At 48.9% G+C, this 18863-nt stretch overlaps 6 protein-coding genes across 6 annotated transcripts; 4 read left to right on the top strand and 2 right to left on the bottom strand.

The window, feature by feature from the left end:
- Window positions 1–2543: 2543 nt before the first annotated feature.
- Window positions 2544–3562, top strand: N7506_000373 (uncharacterized protein; the record flags this gene model as incomplete). Its single annotated transcript, XM_056949669.1, has 3 exons — window positions 2544–2691; window positions 2748–2896; window positions 2960–3562. 3 exons carry the CDS (start codon window positions 2544–2546, stop codon window positions 3560–3562), a joined length of 900 nt encoding a protein of 299 aa, XP_056815584.1.
- Window positions 3563–3591: 29 nt separating this feature from the next.
- On the top strand, window positions 3592–3969 carry N7506_000372 (uncharacterized protein; the record flags this gene model as incomplete). The annotated part of the gene is made up of 1 exon (XM_056949668.1): window positions 3592–3969. One exon carries the CDS (start codon window positions 3592–3594, stop codon window positions 3967–3969), a length of 378 nt encoding a protein of 125 aa, XP_056815583.1.
- Window positions 3970–4400: 431 nt separating this feature from the next.
- On the bottom strand, window positions 4401–5653 carry N7506_000371 (S-adenosylmethionine-dependent methyltransferase; the record flags this gene model as incomplete). The annotated part of the gene is made up of 3 exons (XM_056949667.1): window positions 4401–5089; window positions 5383–5544; window positions 5593–5653. The coding sequence occupies 3 exons, from the start codon at window positions 5651–5653 to the stop codon at window positions 4401–4403; spliced, it is 912 nt and encodes a 303-aa protein (XP_056815582.1).
- Window positions 5654–6282: 629 nt separating this feature from the next.
- faa4 (long-chain fatty acid-CoA ligase FAA1) lies at window positions 6283–8617 on the top strand (the record flags this gene model as incomplete). The annotated part of the gene is made up of 5 exons (XM_056949666.1): window positions 6283–6722; window positions 6789–6814; window positions 6879–7274; window positions 7333–8477; window positions 8528–8617. The coding sequence occupies 5 exons, from the start codon at window positions 6283–6285 to the stop codon at window positions 8615–8617; spliced, it is 2097 nt and encodes a 698-aa protein (XP_056815581.1).
- Window positions 8618–9229: 612 nt separating this feature from the next.
- N7506_000369 (uncharacterized protein) lies at window positions 9230–9542 on the top strand (the record flags this gene model as incomplete). Its single annotated transcript, XM_056949665.1, has 2 exons — window positions 9230–9243; window positions 9341–9542. The coding sequence occupies 2 exons, from the start codon at window positions 9230–9232 to the stop codon at window positions 9540–9542; spliced, it is 216 nt and encodes a 71-aa protein (XP_056815580.1).
- Window positions 9543–13932: 4390 nt separating this feature from the next.
- N7506_000368 (uncharacterized protein) lies at window positions 13933–16291 on the bottom strand (the record flags this gene model as incomplete). Its single annotated transcript, XM_056949664.1, has 5 exons — window positions 13933–15394; window positions 15460–15556; window positions 15623–15672; window positions 16011–16194; window positions 16282–16291. 5 exons carry the CDS (start codon window positions 16289–16291, stop codon window positions 13933–13935), a joined length of 1803 nt encoding a protein of 600 aa, XP_056815579.1.
- Between the last annotated feature and the right edge of the window lie 2572 nt (window positions 16292–18863).

Genomic DNA, 18863 nt, shown 5'->3' with positions numbered 1-18863 from the left:
TTCTTGGACTGACCAGGGATCCAAAAAGCGCCAAACCCAATATCTAGAGATTCGACAATGATGATAGGCCAGAAGCTCAGCTGGCGCACGGGTTCTTGAGTCCTTAGTTCCGCCAGAGCACACGTTGAGCCAACCACCTGAAACTGTCAAGAAGGCGTTGGATCGCACCAATCCATTAATCTAATTCTGGCGTCTGCGCCTCCACTCTGCGGCCCTCGTACAGGGATTGAATTGTACTTCGTTGAGTTGGACCAATCGTCTCTATAGTCTCCATATCCTTGCATTACCCGCGACAGGACAGATAATCCCCCCGGTCTGATTAACTCCACTAGCGGGATATACGTCCAGGAGACATCAAGGATAATGGGAGTGTGGATTGAGGGGGATATACGGAGTCAGCCATGACGACTAGTTGGTAGCAGGGTCGGCTATTGTTTGACCCTTGTTTTGAAGGTCTGATAATTCTGGTGGAACGAGGGTTGCGTTCCTAGGCAGGAAACACGATATACATAGCCCTGCAATTTCAAAGGTTTACACGTAGTTCTTTGAGAGCGCTCGTTATCAGGACAATCTGGGCCTCGAAGACAATGCCAAAGGGAAGAGTCGTGCAGACTTCCCTGTGGCGGCGCGCTCAAGGAGCGAATCATCGTTGTACACACCAGTCGGGCTCTAGAAAGGGTGGGTCTTCTGCAATGACGTGAGTAATACGGAGTACGGAGTACGGAGTAGCTACATTGTCAGTCTAGTACGAGTCCGGACTACGGAGTAAAGTACGGAGTACAAGTACAAGTACGAGTCAGAGCGCGTCAGTGGATGTGTTTGTGCCTTGTTCGCTGTGCTTGGAGTTCACCCCCGGCTTGCCGAATGTAGATCGATATCCGACAAGAAATGTTCAAGACGGCACTTGGCAAGATATCAAGGGAAGCTTCAATCCATGGCCGCGGATATGAAAAGAATAAATTTTTTTCCAACGCCCACATTGGTAGCCCCCCTCGCCCATTCGTCGATCACTCGCTGTGTGAGACCATCTGCTTTAGCGCGCCCCTAGTGCGTATGATTGTTTTCTATTTCCCCACTGTCGCTCTTTTTCCCTTTTTGCCCTGTCGAGTTCCGGGTCAGCCCTGGCGTTGGATATTATAGTCAAGCTGGAAAAAAAAAAAAAAATCGGACCCGTAGTTTTCGCGACAGTTCGCACTAAATATGTCAATCCTGTTCTCATTGTTCAGATTCCAAGGTTATTGCCGATTAGGTAATTTGGAGTTTCAGCTCAAGTCTTGGATATTTCGTATTCCGTACGAAGTATGAATTTTGTAGTGAATAATGAGAGGACGGAGCACGAAGTACTCCGTATAGTATTGTGCATAATGTACGGTATACAGAGTACAATATAGAAGAGCAATTGTGAGGCGTCGAACATAAAGTGGATAGTCCAGTACATCATAGAAGTTAAGTGTTAAGATTCTTCCCGCTTCTACGCTCGTACCATGGAACCTCCCAGGAACAAGTTCTATACCAGTTACCTAACGTTGAAGACTTGGCGTGTAATGGGTAGATCTGTTGCTTGTTATTGGCCACCGAGCCCCGGAATTGATTAGCTTCTCACCAGATTCCATCGAGGCTCTGAGTTGCGACTATCCCTTTTAGCTTACTTTGGGGAGTTTTTATTTTCTTCTTTAGACTTCATGGAATTGGATTGACCATGACAACCTTGGAATGTTATATTCGGAGTACATAATATACAATACAGAATACAGAGTATAGGGAGAAAGTATGGAGTCCTCTGGAACATAAAAATCAACAGAAATTTTAGACTTGTCATGCCCCTGAAGGATGTCAAGTGACTTTTTTAGGGATGACGATCATTGGCTCCGTAGATTAAGCCCCGTTTTGAAGGGAAATGAAATCAAACGGGAGCGACTGTTCTGATTTGATTACTTGCTAGCGTCGAGACAATTCCATGGATGCGTTGTTGTTGTCACAAACTGGTTTTGGATCAGGAAATTAAAAAACATTAGTCTCCGACTATTTTTCTTTATACTTGGAAATTGTACTTATTTAGTTGGCTTTTTTTTATTAGGACTAAGTAGATTATTCTCTACGTACGTACTCCGTACATTCTCGACTGTAAAGTTCCTCATAGATTAAATCTGCACTTGTAACACGATCCATCACATTTTGTCTCCCCTGATCCCCTTACGCCGTTACGGGAAATTCTCATAACGGGGGTGCAGGGTCGCGCTAGTGGCATTTATTCTCTTTGGGATTATTCCCAATATTTCTATTTTTCTATTGTAAGGGTAAATCCTGTACGGAGTAGCTGGACACACATCCAGTAGAATCCTTAAATTAATTATTAAAAAAAGTACTGTCTACTCTAAAATTGATGTCTACACTCCAACACAGTTAGCCTGCCTATCGTCGACCCATAGATCGCAGATGGGTCCCTTTCGATCCTTGTCTCATCCTATTTTTCTTTTCTTATTTCTTACTTCTTCTGATTCTTCTTCTCTTCACACCCTTTTCTGCATCCTATCTATCTCAACATGACCACTGCGCCGCCGGTGCATGCTGTCCCAGATAGTGGGATACCCGGCCATCTCGTCAACCTTCCTCGCTACCATCCCATTGCCATGAACCCAAATCCGCCGCCGCATATGCCGCCGCCAGAGATGATGCAGAATCACCACTATCGTCATTTTGCGCCAATGCATGAGCATCATCCCCCAGTCCCCCCGTGCACAGTCCAGCTACCCTCGAACACATCGAAGCTCGTCTCCGGCATTTAGAGCATGAGGAAATGGCCCGAAATGCAACCCGGAGCCGCATTTTGGCAATGCGCAAGCATGAGGACGAGGAATTCCGAGCTATGACCGAGCGGGCCGAGGCCGAGGAAGAGGTAAGACCGGGATTATACATCTCTATAGAAAGAAACCACCCCAAATGCTAATAAACTACCCAGGATCTTCGGAGGCAACGGAAGAAGCTGAAACGCGAGTCTATGGGTCTGGGGCTCAACGCCGCGGCGGATTCGCCGCCTCTACGCCCAACTCCTCCACGCCGACTATCAGAGACCAGTGCTGCCACAACACTGGCATTCTTCAAACAGCAAAGCCCCCCAGAACCCCGCCAGGCACCTCTTCCACCTTCATCTCAGGCACCTCCCATGCCACCACCACACATGCACGCTCAACCTCATCACCAAGCTCCCCCACCACCCCCGCCATCTCACCAAATCGTCTCTCATGACTCATTACATAACGGCTCCATCCGCCGGAAGCAAAAATACACCATCAAAAACGTAGAAGCATGGGGCGAGCGCCACGGCCGCCCCGCAGCACACGATCCCTCCGGACGGGCATTATGGAAAAGACCCTCCGACGGAAGTTTGGTATATCTAACATGTCCCATCCAAGGATGCGGCAAATCCGACTTCGTTACCCTCCACGGCTTCATGTGCCACCTCACCAAGAAACACAAGGACCGCACTCTGGGCAGCCAATCCCGCGCCCTAGAAGTCTGCGGCGTAGTCTTCGACCCCAACGCCCCTCTCCCCCAGTCATGAACCACCGCGGCTCAACAGAAGGAAGCCCCATGGGCTCCAATCCCCTGGACCTCGACGCAGACCAACACGACGATGAAATGGACTCCGACTCAGAGCCCGAGCCCGAATACAACGTCAAGACTGAAGCCATGGACCGTTTCATGCCTGACGCTGAGGGAACACCTACCGAATCCACACCTCCCAAACTCATCAACGGCCCCGGTCCAACACTGGGCTCAACTAAACAATCTATCATGTCGATCATTGATCGAACCCCGGATACTGAGCGCGAGGCACTCTCCGCGCTACCTCCTACAGATGTGCAGAGTGCTTCGCCGGAGTCTTCGGTGCCCTCTAAGCGCAAGTACGAGTACTCGCCCGCTGCAGCGGAAAAAGAAAACGCTGAGCCTAATGAGCGTGCGGAGTAATGTTTATTGCCATCTCCGCTTCGCTATTTACATATATAATTCTGTCTTGGGCGCGGCAGCGTCCAAGATATGATAATCAATTGCATCATGTTACTATTTTATTTTCTGTTCTAGCATGCTGCGTGTGCTTGATTTATCTTCTTAATACCCTGTTGTATCTGGGTGGTCTTGGTGTCGTTTCTATGCGGCTCGATGTCGTGTTTTGGTTCTCACATATTCAAGCATTGTTTATAGCTTATTGCATAGTGGTCGAGTCTATATCAAAATTTGCCACACCAGTTCCAGGGTGTCTAGGTGGTTTCGACTTTATTTATGATATCTTATTCTGCATCTTCGTAACCTTGGAACATCTTGCAGCAGATGACACACCTGGGCAATGCCCCGGGGCCTTTCGTATAGAACTTTTCTCAATATACACCTTCAACCAGTATTCATTTGACCAAAAGGAAATGTACCAAATACCCCGACCCACTCCTCAATCCATCCCCAAGCACCTCATCACTGAGCCTCCAAACTCGGAAGTCTCGCATTGTCTCCCTCAGCCACGTCTCAAACACATCCGGCGATCTTTGCTGCTGCGCAATGATACAAACCGTCGGTTTACGCGAGTCCGTACCCTCAGGATACGTCGGTCTGAGTCGACAAATCTCCGCGCAGGTGCGCACGAACGGCGCAACCAGCGCCTCGTTATAAATACAATCACACGAGAGAATGAGATCAAAGCCCTTGTCTTCATCGATTGAATCCATGCACTCTTCTTTCAACAAGCCAGCTTGATCAGTCTCCCAATCGAGCGTTGTGAAAGAGATGTTAGTCACGGGGGCGGGCTTGGGCTTGGCTTTTGAGCCTTTACTTTTAGATTTCTTAGAGTTAGAGGTTGCGGGGGAAGTAGAAGTGGAGCTGTTGGCGTCGAGATTCGTGCGGAAGAGTTTTTGCACGTATTCTTGGTCAGTTGCGATGTAGTGGTGTACCGCCGGGGCGAGGGTGAGAGCGACCAGCGCTGAGATACCGGTGCCTAGCTCGGTGACAGTTGAGGAGCGGTTGAGGATATCGTGTGTCCAGAGGGGATTTTTGGGACTGGTGATCCATTCTGCGAAGAGGGGGGTGATTTTCCATAGGACTGGGGGTTGGTTAGTGATTTAATCAATATACAATATAGACTCGAGGCTGTGGATTGTGGATTGTGGATGAGGACGGGTCGAGCACCGGGAATCCGGAGTAGCCAAGAGAAAGTGAGACAGGTGTGGACAAAGGACAAAGGCGAAGTCCAGACACAAATGAAAGGGCAGACATTAGCCGAGGCAGAGCTATAGCACGTTGCAGTTCGGAAGTACAGTTTGCGGGGCGGAAGTCCGTGCTTGGGGGAGATGCGAGATGCGAGAGAGCAAATCACGCAGATCTTCATATACGCACCGGCACCTGTGGTTCCTCCCGCTCGATGCGAGGAGAGCAATGAGGGTGATTGATGGATGGTGTATTCCTTGTCATTGATAGAGATCTCCACAGACGGGGCACGAGGATCGATCATGCCCAGATTATTACTTGGGACATCCTGGGCGAAGAGAAGGAATGCTTCTATAGGTGTGTGAGTTCGTATTTAGATCCTTGGTATTGTTGGCGTACCCTCTTCGACATCCAACACCTCCTCGCCAATGTTGGCGAGCAAGTCGGGAAAATGGTTCATACTAATTGCGTTAGTTACGAAATTTCAGATCTACGGGGATCACGGGGACTAAACTCGTAAACGCAGGAGAAAGTTTGTGTAGTTTCTACCAGTTAAAAGCAAAGAAAGATTGGATTACGTTGGGTTTCCCAACAGGAGAGAAAGATGGAGAAACAGGAACTGATCGGATAAACGCAAAGACCGTAAAGGTGTACTCCGTAACAGCCACTCTACACTACAGAGACACTAGATAAATTATGCACAGGCCTGGAAATTAAGCCGCGGTTATGCAAAGTAAAATATGAGAAAAGTAGAAAGAAAAAAAAAACCCAAAAAGACAGGGATACTCGAGCAAAGTGAAGACAGAAAAGCGATCGTGTTCAGTTTCCAAGGTTCCCTGCGTCATCTGCCGGCCCAGCCACATATCTCCGACCTCGAAGCTCAGGCACCGTTTCCCTCTTTCTCTTTCCTCCGTGCTGAGTTCTGAATTGACTGGTAAGCTTCAAAATCTTTACCCCTTGCCTCGTGCAGCTTTAGCGCTTTGGCCGTTGGCACTAACTAGCCGTCTCTTAAAAAGCAGAGCAACTTTTCTTCGACCTTTCCTGTCGATCCACCTCCCGTCTACTCCGTACTGAGAGACCGATCCCATCATGTCGAAGCGCGAACTCCACATGCAACCGCGCATGGTCAAGAAGGGGCCTTTCTCTGTCGAGGCCCCCGGCTATGAACCCGTCGAGGGAGAGACCATCCCCCGTCGGCACCCCGCGGCCAAGGACGGTCTTATCCTGCGCCCCTCAGAGGATGTCACAACCACCTACGAGAACTTCCGCCGCTCCGCCCGTGTCTTCGGGAACTCCAAAGCGGTCGGTAGCCGTCGCTTGATCAAGACCCATGTCGAGAACAAGAAGGTGAAGAAGATCGTGGATGGCGTGGAGAAGGAGGTTGACAAGCAGTGGACCTACTTTGAGATGAGCGGCTATACATACAAGAGCTTCCTCGAGTATGAGAAGCTCTGTCTGGAGCTTGGCTGCGGTCTCCGCAAGCTTGGTTTGGAAAAGGACAGCCGAATTCACTTGTACGGCGCAACAAGGTAAGAAACACACGCGCGCCCTAGATGACTCGGAAAACAAAGAGCTGACTCAACTGTATCTGATAGCGCACACTGGCTGGCGATGTCACACGGTTCGTTCATTCCAATTCCTCGCTCGATGCGCCTCCCGAAACCCGATTTACTGACCGGCCCTAGGTGCTGCCTCCCAGTCCGTGACCATCGTGACCGCGTACGATACCCTCGGAGAAGAGGGTCTGAAGCACTCTCTCGTTCAAACCGGTAGCACTGCTATCTTCCTCGACCCTAGCCTGCTCAAGTCGCTCATCAACATCCTCCGGAGCGTGCCCTCAATCAAGCACATTATTTACAACACCGACAACGAGGTGGACCAGAAGCTGCTTGATCAGCTGCACAGCGAATTCATCCACCTCAATGTGTTGAGCATTGAGGATCTTCGCAAACAGGGCGAAGAGAACAATGTGGAGCCTGTTCCTCCCAAGCCAGAGGACCTCTGCTGCATCATGTACACCTCGGGATCTACAGGCCCACCTAAGGGTGTTCCCCTGACTCACGCCAACGTGATTGCTGCCAGTAAGCTTAAAATGCGCATCCAGGGCCGGAGTAAAAGTATGCTAATCTTCCGCAATAGCCGCGGGTGTCAACGAGATCGTCGGCCCCTACATCAACCACAAGGACTCATTGCTGACCTACCTCCCCCAATCTCACATTTTGGAGTTCATGTTCGAGAACCTTTGCCTCTTCTGGGGTGGTACCATGGGTTACGGTAACCCTCGCACCCTATCCGATGCTTCGATGCGCAACTGCCAGGGTGATATCAAGGAGTTCAAGCCCACCATTCTGGTCGGTGTCCCAGCCGTGTGGGAGTCAGTCAAGAAGGGTGTTTTGAACAACCTGAACAAGGCCAACTTCATCGTCAAGGGCATGTTCTGGGGCGCCATGTCGGCCAAGAACTTCCTGATGACCACTGGTATCCCTGGCTCAGGCATTGGTGCCTCCATTTTGGACGCCGTTGTCTTCAAGAAGCTCAAGGAGGCAACTGGTGGTAACCTCCGTATCGTGATGAACGGTGGTGGCCCAGTCTCCAAGGAGACCCAGAAGTTCCTCTCAATGGCTGTCGCCCCCATGATTAGCGGCTACGGTCTGACCGAGACTTCTGCCATGGGTGCTCTGAATGACCCCATGGCCTGGAACCCCAATGCCCTGGGTGACATCCCCGCTTCCGTGGAGATCAAGCTCGTCGACTTCCCCGATGCCGGGTATCTGACCAAGAACACGCCCCCTCAGGGTGAGATCTTCATCCGCGGTGGCTCTGTGACCTCGGGCTACTACGACAACGAGGAGGAGACCAAGGCTTCTCTCACCGAGGACGGCTGGTTCATGACCGGTGACATTGGTGAGTTCGACAGCAACGGTCATCTCAACATCATCGACCGCAAGAAGAACCTGGTCAAGACCCTGAACGGTGAATACATCGCTCTGGAGAAGCTGGAGTCGGTCTACCGCTCCTCTCCTGTGGTTGGTAACATCTGCGTTTACGCAGCTGAGGACCAGGACAAGCCCATCGCCGTTATCGTTCCTGTTGAGGCGGCATTGAAGAAGGCTGCCAGCGAGAACGGTATTGAGGGTGACTCCCTCGAGACCCTTGTCCACAACGAGAAGCTCAACAAGATCATCCTCCAGCAGCTGCAGGCCGCTGGCCGCGCTGGTGGTCTGAAGGGCATTGAGATCATTAACGGTGTTGTGCTGTCTGACGAGGAGTGGACCCCTCAAAACGTAAGTTGCTCTTCGCCGCTGGACTATGGATTTGGCTAACAATATGATAGGGTTTCATGACTGCTGCCCAGAAGCTTCAGCGCAAGAAGATCCTCAACCACTACCAGGCTGAGATCAACAAGGCTTACGGCAAGAAATAAAAGGAGCGCTCGAAGCTTCATTCGGATGTTTTACCTCTTTCTTATTCCTGCGTTCTTTTTTATTGTACCTTGAGACCCTCTCTGTTATGCTAGTTTTGCTCAATTTATGTTGCGATTCTGACACTTGTTGATATCCGTTTCGCATTTATTCTTGCCCAGGTGCCTCTCTTAGCACAAAATAGGGTGGACAGTGATGAATGCTGCGCAGCAGACTGACATTAGTCGGGGATTTTCATTATATCCAAACTTTTTCCCTCTATACTGCACTTGCTCCCCTTCCCACAAACCTGTAGTATACACAAAAGTACCTGGACAGTGCCTACGCCTAAAGTACCGCAGTACCTCACTGATCAGCCACAGTTACACCACACCCCCATCAAACCACATGTATTCAAGTTGTACATGTACCTGGCAGGGCCTGGCATTAAACAGTAAAGATACACGCTCGAACCCGTCGCACTCGTACAATCGCGGTATAGAGTTTGTTAGCCAGGGACACTTCCCTTGATCGGCGTAATGGGCCACGTGACCTTGACACTAGTTCGAAGTTAGTTACTCCATACGAACTACATTACCCGCAGGTCATCTCCAGCACAATACGTCAACTGTACAATGTCTCTCTGGAGGTAGGTGATACAGCCCTTTACCCAACCCCAATCGCAACCCCGAGTCCACACTACCATCAATTGAAGAAAACCCCAACTGACACACCCATCCTCGCAGCTCCTACCGCGGCCTCACCCCAAAAACCCGGGCCCTGTTCGGCATCGGCGTCATGGCCTGGGCAGGCATTGGACTTTGGACCTCGCCCCAGGTTGAAAATGCATTGGGCATGCAGCCCTCCAAAGAGGAGCAAGAAGCGTTGGATCGGAAGCTGGCGGTGCGGGTGTCGCGCATTGGAGAGGAAGACACCCAGGCGAAATGAATATTGAGTTGTTGACGAAGGGACAAGGCGCAAAGACAATCCATGTGATCCCTCCATTGATCCCCCCAGTGCACAGTCACCACGGAACCGCGGGCGAGAACATGACTGGCCGGGAACTCGAAAAAAAAAAAAAAAGATTTGAGTCAAAGCATATCAGTTCTTTGCGAGGAAAACAAAAATCGTGCTCAGAATAAGGGATACTACCATCGCAGCATCAAAATATGCGTCTTAATTCCGCGCATGCATATGCGTCATGCCCATGACCCTTGCCCCCATGCCCCATGCCAATATCTCAGACTCATATCTGCCCATGCTCATACTCCTACCTATACGCCTTCGGATCCGGGACCGGATTTCGGCATTCAGAAAAAGACCCGGTTTGTCGGGCACGCAAAAGCGGTCATAGCACCCGCATGTGTGGCCAAGCAAACCAGAATCCAAACAAGCAATGGCCAGTTATTGACGCTGACTATGAGAGTCTGGCTGTTGTGTCCCGCCATCGGAACGTTCACGGAGAGTGGCCTGATGCATGCTCTTTTTTTTTTTTTTTTTTTTTTTTTGCTCTGCTCTTGGCTGTCGGTGCGGCGTTTTCGTATTGACCCCGGCCTCAACTGCTGTTCGCAGGGTAAAGGACAGGGGCCAGCGGGCGCCTCCCCCGCCTCTCCGGACGTTATTATCTCATATTTCTTTTAAATTGTATGCGGACTTTTGTTAGGCATTCATGTGGCTCGGAAGAATTGCTGCGGCTGGAGGGTGGAGGTCTTTGCTTAGCCTGGTCTGGTTTGTGAGGTGGTTCTTAGCGGAAGAAGCCAATCAAGCGAGTGATTTAATCTTCCGGCCTTGGTGGGTTTCTTTTGTCCGATTGAGCAAAGGATGCGAGGGGTGCGTGGTTGGGGGCATCCTGTTTGAGTATTTGGAATAGATGTCTTGGTCAGCCCTAATCATCTCCAAGGTTGCTGCCTTCTAAACCACTGGTCTCAGAATTAAGCAACAGCCCCTTCTGGCTAAGAATTAATAACGTTCACATATGTTTTCCAAGTCCATCCTGAGAGGACATCGTCCAGTGGAATTATTGAGGTCATCGAGATCCTAAGATTGGCATGTATCAAGCTGATCTGACCGGCTCACTTACATCGCTGATTGATTGGAGGACCTTTATCTGTTTTTATAATCCATGTTGTAGTACACGGAAGCCTAGGATCTCGAAGAAAGATCATTGTGTGCCCTCGGGATCGGAACATACCATGTGGATTGTTGTAACATTATCCCATGGGCGAACATCTCCTATGGGCAGATAGATGTGGCCCATGATTAAAACACTCTTGGGCTGTGAACATCTACACTATAGAATTGGGGTACCTAGGATGACCTATGAACCATGTCATCAAGATCTACAAGCTGATCATGTGGCATTTCAAGTACGACAAAACTAGCACAGCGCGTAAAAGCCGTTAAGGTGGAATGCAGAGATCCCCCTACTCTCCCAACGTGGCGAATGATCGTCCCCGGGCTGACATTCAAATAGAATACACTCAGATTCATTTGTTGCATGTCCGGTCCACCACGAGTCTGATATCGTCATAAAGATGATTAACGTGCGTAGAGATCGATTTCTCACTCGCACTGCATGAATTGTCATTGTCTGACTCCGATTTTGGTTGCTCTCAAGGCGCACAGCAGAGAGGGGCTGTGATCGAGTAGTTAGGAAAGCGCATTTTGACGAGTGAGAGCTACAGGCTTTGTCGGGTGATCGAGTTTGTCTAGCGTACTCCAAGGTTGGTTCGTCGCTTGGGCCATCTGGAAGACCCTGAAGGCTGACAGACTCTGATATTGGGATACGTATTAAAGGCAGGGCTTGCTCGTGCGCTGTTGAGTTTCCCAATTCGGCTGGCAGACCTGATTAATCAATATCTAAAGATCTTTATTCAAACTCAATGGGTCGCATCTACATATTGGTGGGCAGAAGCTGGAAGGCAAGTATATAAGAACAACAAAAAGCTCAATATTTGGGAAAAGGTAGGTCTCTCAAGACCATGAGCTTTGGGATGCCCGTGGACGTTGAAAAGTACATATGACAGCGATGACGTTTTATAGACGAGACAAAATCCATCGAATTAGGTACGTCCAAGTTCAGACCGACATGAGGCATGATATCATTCGAACTAAAGTAGAACAGAATAGTGACTTTTCATGAACCATCCACGCTTCCACACCATGATTCAAGATTATACCACGAGGGAAAATCATACGGGTGCTGTAGACCTTGTAAACATTGAAAGCAAACTAATCGGAATGGCCAGAGAGACCGAAAAGTCTAATCAAAACAAGTTGAGAATCAATATTAGCCACAATTTTGAAGATTCATGGATGTTGGATAGTCAAGGCCAGGATTGCTCTTTTGCCCAGCATCCCTTGTACGACGTGCAGAAGTACATATCCAACCGGTCATGAAAATTGAAAACCAATCAGTTTTAAGATATCAAAAACGTATTTGAGCAGTTTCAACGTTAGAATACCATGTACTCATTCGCTGAATTTACTTCGGATGTGCCCCGGTGGCAAACGTGCCATACCGTATTGAACCTGAAATGAGTTAAACCGAAGTGTTTCAGGCAAAAGTCAAAACTAGTCTGATCCTATCCCTAGTTCTCTGGCACTTCGACTCTCTTGCCGCATGCAGCACCCCGGTGCTTAGTGTGGACGTTATTAACAAGGACCCAAGTGTTTAAAACACCGGAATATGCCGAGGTGCATGAAGGCTTTGGACAATACGAAGATCGTTGCATAAACTCAGCCAGCTCGGTGGCAAGATTGGATAAACAAATATTGGCCATACTTGTCAAAGCCAAAAGTGTCACACGACCCGTGGTCCCCTCCAAGGTTCTTGCCCAGGTGCTCTACCTAATACTCGCTCCCGAGGTCTACTTCGAGATTGGCCCTTCAAGTCAAAACTGGTAATATAGCCAAGCAGGGCTGAGCTCACATGAAATGGAGCATCACCTGCACATGCAATGTAGATCATGATCTGCGGGTTCAAATTCACCCATAGAGCAATTCCTTAAGTAGAAGCTGACCACCCTTATTATCAGATTATGATTTGACTTGAAAGAGAAAATCCATCCCTGCTGCCTGACAAGGCCTGGAGTTAAACACCAGCCCCCTCATAACTCTACCCAAATAGGCTGCCGCTGGACTCTCTGATTGGCCCTGATCTAACGATCCAGTCTGCATCGTGCCATCTCCCTCTCTACGGAGTACTGCACCCATGTCCCGTTTGGTTTCAAGACCGCGGAGCCTCCGCAAGAACGTATGGAATTTCCTTAGGGGAAAAATAAATATAGATTACACCAATCCTTTAATCCTTACACTAGTTGGTAATGAATTTCGCCCAATCAGCAGATAAGCACCCTGCTTACTTAGAAAGCATGATCCTGTAGTCATCAGATACGATAAAGAGGTAGGCATCACTGAGAGATTTCATGTGTATTGATGTTGGTTGGATAAAACAAGAACAACCAAACATGGACTTTCAGCAAAATAACAAGAGCAGGAACCATAAAACAAAACAAAAGGCAAAAAGGCTGTGAGAAGGCAAGACCGCATAAGCCCATGTCCGTTGCAAACGAAACTGGGGGCCCTGCAAATGAAGACTGGGGCCAGGCGTGCAGCAAATAACGGTTCCTGGCCATAGCCCAGAGCAAATCGGGGAATTAAAATTGACTGGGGGATAGCGAGGGTTAATTTTAGCAGATTTTGAAAGCGCTGCAAGTTTAGCTTTTCATGCCTTGCATTGTTCACAAAACGACTAGGTATCTACTTCCTGTCTCATCTTGATGATCTAGTTATATGGTCTAGTGAATGAAGACCGTTCTGATACTCCGTACAGAACGCGGAGGTGATAGAATTACTTTTCTGCAGGAGCATACAGTGGATCCCTACCACCGTCTAGATACCGTCTAGATTACTATAATCTGGCCAAGTCCAGATCTCAATTCCTCGATCGATTCGACAGACAGGAAATTAGGTCATTCTGTGAGCGCAGTCTTCAATGGCATTCTGTATGCATCTTTTCAAAGACAGAGAACGTAGAGAGACGGTAAGAAATGAGGAAAGGTCCTGAATAATCTGATTTGAAGCAAAGGGCCAGCAATAATAATAGAGTAACAAAGAAGTGAGAAGCAAGAAGAAAGTGTGAAAACGAACTTCGAAGTTAAGTAGCCAAACCACGAATAAAGACGAGACCACGAATAAAAATTGACTAGATCGCCCACGCCGTCCTGCACCAGTGCATAAAGCCATTTCAGTTTGTCATACCAAGCAAGATAAAGAGATAAAACAAGGAGAGAAGGGAAAAAAAGAGGCAGATAGCTAAGTGGTCATATTCCACGGCCTAGGTGCATAGGCTCTGCGAGTTTTGGATGGGATCGTAACGGCTGTAAGTCGTTGAGTAGACAGGGTCATAGCCCCCAGTGCTAGAATGGCGATGCTGGTGGCTGGGAACCTCTGCATAAGGCGCATCCTGATAAGGATTTGACCTGAGGTAGGGATCCGTCTTGAGGTAGGGATCGGTCTTCATGTAAGGATCAGACTTGATGGTATCCATAGGATCCATAGTGTCCATCATGGAATACTCAAATCCAGAGGAGGAGGAGGAAGAGATGAGAGGACTGTCGCTGAGTGGAGAATGATCGTTCATGGTCGTTTGTCGATGATCGGCCCTACCGTAAGAAAGCCCGCTTCGGTGGGAGGCATCGTACATGAGGAGATGTGATCGGGTGGTCTGGCCTAATCCATGAGAGTGGATGCTCCCATTTCCATCACCCCCCGCTCCATCAGGACCCATGCTGCCAGTACTGCCCCGGCGCCCATCTTTGTAGTGGCCCGGCGAGCGCCCACGAACAACCATGGGGTGGGAGTGGCGACGTGCGATCTGTACCCACTGTGTTTCACCTGAGACCGAGCTAGCAATCTCAGCGTAGAGCTCGACGACCAGATTGTAATACTGTTGCTGGGCACGGCGCTTGCCATTGTTGGCGGTAGCCTTCTGGAACTGGATACGCTCGAACATGTGGGTTGTTGGAGGCTGGCATGATTGAGGCGCCCCCGTGAACGCAGCGTTGTAGTCCATAGATTGTGAGCCGATGGGGAAACCAGAAAGGTTTCCATTGACCGCCGAAGTTGATGTGAATGAAGCTGGAGGAGATGGCTGAAGAATGACACGGCCTGGCTTTCTTTCGGACTGCTTGTCGCGTTTTGGTGTGTGCTGAACGAGCTCCCGGGTTTCGTTGTATTGACCATTAACAATTGCTGAGATAGTCATTGCGAAACTGCGAATTGGCTCCAGACCTTGATCGTGATTGCGGATGTAAAGAGGAGCAGTGGGTGGCCAAGGGTGAAGACCAAAGCCACAAGTCACAGCAAAGTAGTTGCGTCGGTAGCAGGTCCATTTGCCATCTGATGGGAAGAACCCGCGGCCCATCTTGGCCTGGATTTCTGGCTTCACTGTTTGATACTGACCACCGAATTCTGCCACGATTGTCTCAAGATAGGTCGTGTCATCGAATGGCGGAACTTCAACCTGTGGCTGTGATCGTGGGGAAGACTCCACCATTGACTGCTGATAGATAGTGCCTCGAGATCGATCAAGGCTACCATCCAGTGCGCGAGGAGTGCCCGAATATCCATGGTTGCGCGATGTATCACCCATGCCCATGAGTGGCAAACTCATGTTTCCAATCCCACGCTGTAGGGCGTATGATCCATAGGGGTTATTGCGGCTCATTAGGGCTGGTATGGAGTTCAAACCGTGCCCTGAGCTCTGCATACCTGCTGGCATGCCAGTAGGCGGTTGACTATATGATTGAGCCCAAGTCAGTACTCGTCAATGTATACAAACTCTTAGTATGACAAAGCTTACAGAGGCGGAACTCGTTGGTAGTCCGTCATCCTATCGAAGGGATGCTGAAGCCGAGTGTTGTGAGGGAAGATAGAACCAGATGTAGGCGAAAAAGAGTCTTCATACCTCAAGCATCAGTCAAGGCCGGTCTTTAGAGGGGTATAAGTAGGAAGTGGGAGCTTACCAGGACAGGAGTCTGGTGGGGTCATTGCAAGGGCGCTTGAGCCGGTATATCTATAACAGGGAGTCATTCAGTAAAGCGCATATACTAGGCTGCCTGGGTTCAAAGCAAAAAGCATCGCGTTGAGTCCGGGCGCAGCATGATGCGTAGGAAGGCAATTGAAACAGGCGCAACAGAGGCAAGGACCTCAAGTCACAGCACGAGCTCAGGTAAAAAAAGGACAAAATATCGGAAGAAAGACATGCAGGCAGCAGATCGATATGGAAGGTACAGAAACAGGCTGGACTGAAGTCCAAGCTGCCCGGACCCGGAGGAAGCGCAGTGACAAGGGGTCGAGAGGCTGACCAAGAGCGCAAGTGCGGTCCATATTGAAAGAGTAGGAATAACTTACTGTAAATCCTGCATGGCGGGCTGCTGTGCGTGGTACCTCACGCCGTTGGTGTCAGGCATAGAGGCGAGACCTCCGACTCGCTGGCTGTTGTCGTCTTCGTCCGTCGCAAAGCCTGTCACATGGGAGCCGATATAATCACCCTCCGAAGTTACAGGATCATTCAATGAGAATGAATCGAGTAAGGCTGATGGATTCACAGGAGGAGATCAGAGGTGGCCTCAAATAAATCATACGGGGAGTCAAAGTGCGCAGAGAAGAAAAGAGAACTTACAGGGATTCATCCTGAGCGTGCTGATGCCAGGTGCCTCGAAGACCCTGACGCTTGGTTTGACTGACGTGACACTGGCGAGACGCCCAAGCCGTCGGCTGGTCCTTGATGTCTGGGGTGGCAAGAATGCGAATGCGATGTCTAGAACAGCAACAAAGTTAGAGAACAGACCCAAAGCCTCTGCGACTGCGTCAAATTCCCTCACAATACTAGATTGATACCTCGTCTTGTGGCGTGCGGGACCGCTCAAAAGGTAAAGTGTGTACTTGGGCCTATGAGAGAAAACAGACTGGGAAAATTGAAGGATGAAACAGAGAGATCCCCCGGGGTCTTGAATAGACAAGAGAGATAGAAAATAAATAGATGTCGCGAACACGACGTCGCGAATAGGTGAACAATATGAACAATATGAAAGATTGTAGTGGAGCGGGAATAGACTGGTGCGAATAAAGAATGAAGTCAATGGAGGCAGAAGAATAACAGGGTTATAAAGGTGAGGAGGGTAATAGCATCCAGAGAATGATGCCTTTCTAGGCCAGACGTTGACAGAAGAGAAGAAGTAGATGTCCGGGAGCCAGAAGAGTGCGTCACCGGGATAGACATAACTTCCTGAATGGGAACCCTGACAAAGACATAGAGACCTCCGACAGAAAAGGGAAGAGGAGGAATAGATCGGACCAGGCTTTACCAGAGGTAGAGGAGGGTAGAGAGGGAATAGGCACAAAAAAAAAAAAAAACCGAAAACAGGCAAAGGCACAGAGAAGAACAATAATACTGGCAATACTGGCAATACTCAAAATTTTAACAATAATAGCAATCACAGCCAACGGGGCCAAAAAAAAAATAATATTTGCAAAAAGATTAAAGATTAAAGATTTAAAAAAAAATTAAAAAAAAATTGACGGTAATAATAGAGCAAAAAGGCTCCAAAAGGGGAAATTCAAAGACTGATGTAATCGAGTGTGACAGTGTGAACAAATAAAAGACCAAGCTTTCTATGTACTATGTAATCTGAGAGGTATCAAGCACACTGTGCTGCAACAATCTTGGAAGATTCCATGACAAAAAGACCAACCCTGGAGCAAAAATACCTGAGAATCAAAATCAACTACCGAACGCACAGTGCACCTGGGTCTAATTTCTTTTGGCAGACAGGGTGCAGAATCTGGTAACTGTGGCTTACCTGAAAGATGGAGGTGACATGTTTACTATGAGCAATATGTATTCAAAGCAGACGGTGTGTATGTAATTGATATTGGGATGTCTGAAGCAGCTAGTAATTCTTATGCAACCGCCGTGGTCTATCTCATACGCTTACTTACCAAGCCAGTGGTGTTCTGTCTAGGGAATAGCATATCCCGTCCGATAATCTATACTCTGTTAAGGTTACCACCTATAGTCTCACCAGTCAGGTTGTAGCCGAGAGGCGACGGGTCCCACGAGGAAGGCACACTGCAAAATACGTTGTATTCGGTAAGGCTATGAGAAATGACTATTAATTGCATAGGGGTCCAACCAAGTTGCGGACAAAGATTTCCGGATCCTGGGTGATTTTACTTTTGCTTTTATTTTTTCCCTTGCCTTTTTGGGAGGTTGAGGATGGGGAATGCATGAATTCCATTTTGAGTTATTGGTATTTTATTTCTTATTTCTGTTTACTCAAAATTTTCGTCCAGCATTGAGGCATCATGGGTGCGGGTCTCCATCGTAACAGCCGGACCATCGAATCACTGACCTTAGCGTCAGACAGTTTGATTGTTCATGGCGTATGGTATTGGTCGGAAGGCCCCCCATACCCCCCCATGTTGCGTGCCCTGGGACCCGACGCCGGCTGCACGGACCGTGATGTAGGGTAGGTCATGATACAGTACTCCCTACTCCATACGCGTCTCTGGAATTTGAGGGATGTATTTTCCATTACATTTGAATTCCCGAGATCAGACACCTCAGCGCGAACACCCGATAGACGGGTCGCTGCAGCAGAACAAAATAAGATGAAACTAAGAAGAATAGAGGAGGTGATCAGCCTCCGGGATAGCCGTGCAGAGACCCCAGTCCCATGACAAAAGTTGTTGATCTATCAAACTTTGGGGATCCGCGGGCCAATGACGAAAAAAACAAACAAACAGAAGGGGAAGAAAACAAATCCAAAGAGATCTTGGACCACGGAGTTGGATCCATGGATCTATTTTTCTTTTCCTGATTTTTTCCCCTTCCAAATGGCCTGTCGGAATAGTCCCAGCCACGTTCATTTTTCGTTGGTCTAATTTCAGAGGCTCGAGGCACGAGAAGCAGCTCTTGCATGAAGAAGAACATCATGCGATCGGCAGTTTGGTTCATTCAGCCATTTGCATCATCCATGTTGGCAGTTGTTCACCGACAAACCGAGAGCGACGAGGCCCTTGGGCACTCCACTTCCACCCGAAGAGAGCTAGACAACCCGAGGTCTCTGTGGAAATAAGGAAACACCCCAAGCACCGCAAACTGGGACAGCAACCCCACTATGAAGCCTAAAATAAGTGTGATGGAGCAAAATGTTGCGTTTCATGCAATGGTGGTGCGGTCCGTACCCGGCAAGTATTTCC

This window comes from Penicillium brevicompactum (assembly GCF_028827555.1).
Source record: "Penicillium brevicompactum strain IBT 35665 chromosome Unknown utg000001l_segment0_segment0, whole genome shotgun sequence".
Lineage (NCBI taxonomy): Eukaryota > Fungi > Ascomycota > Eurotiomycetes > Eurotiales > Aspergillaceae > Penicillium > Penicillium brevicompactum.
Note: the sequence above shows the minus strand (reverse complement) of the source record. Positions and strands in the feature narration are given on the sequence as shown.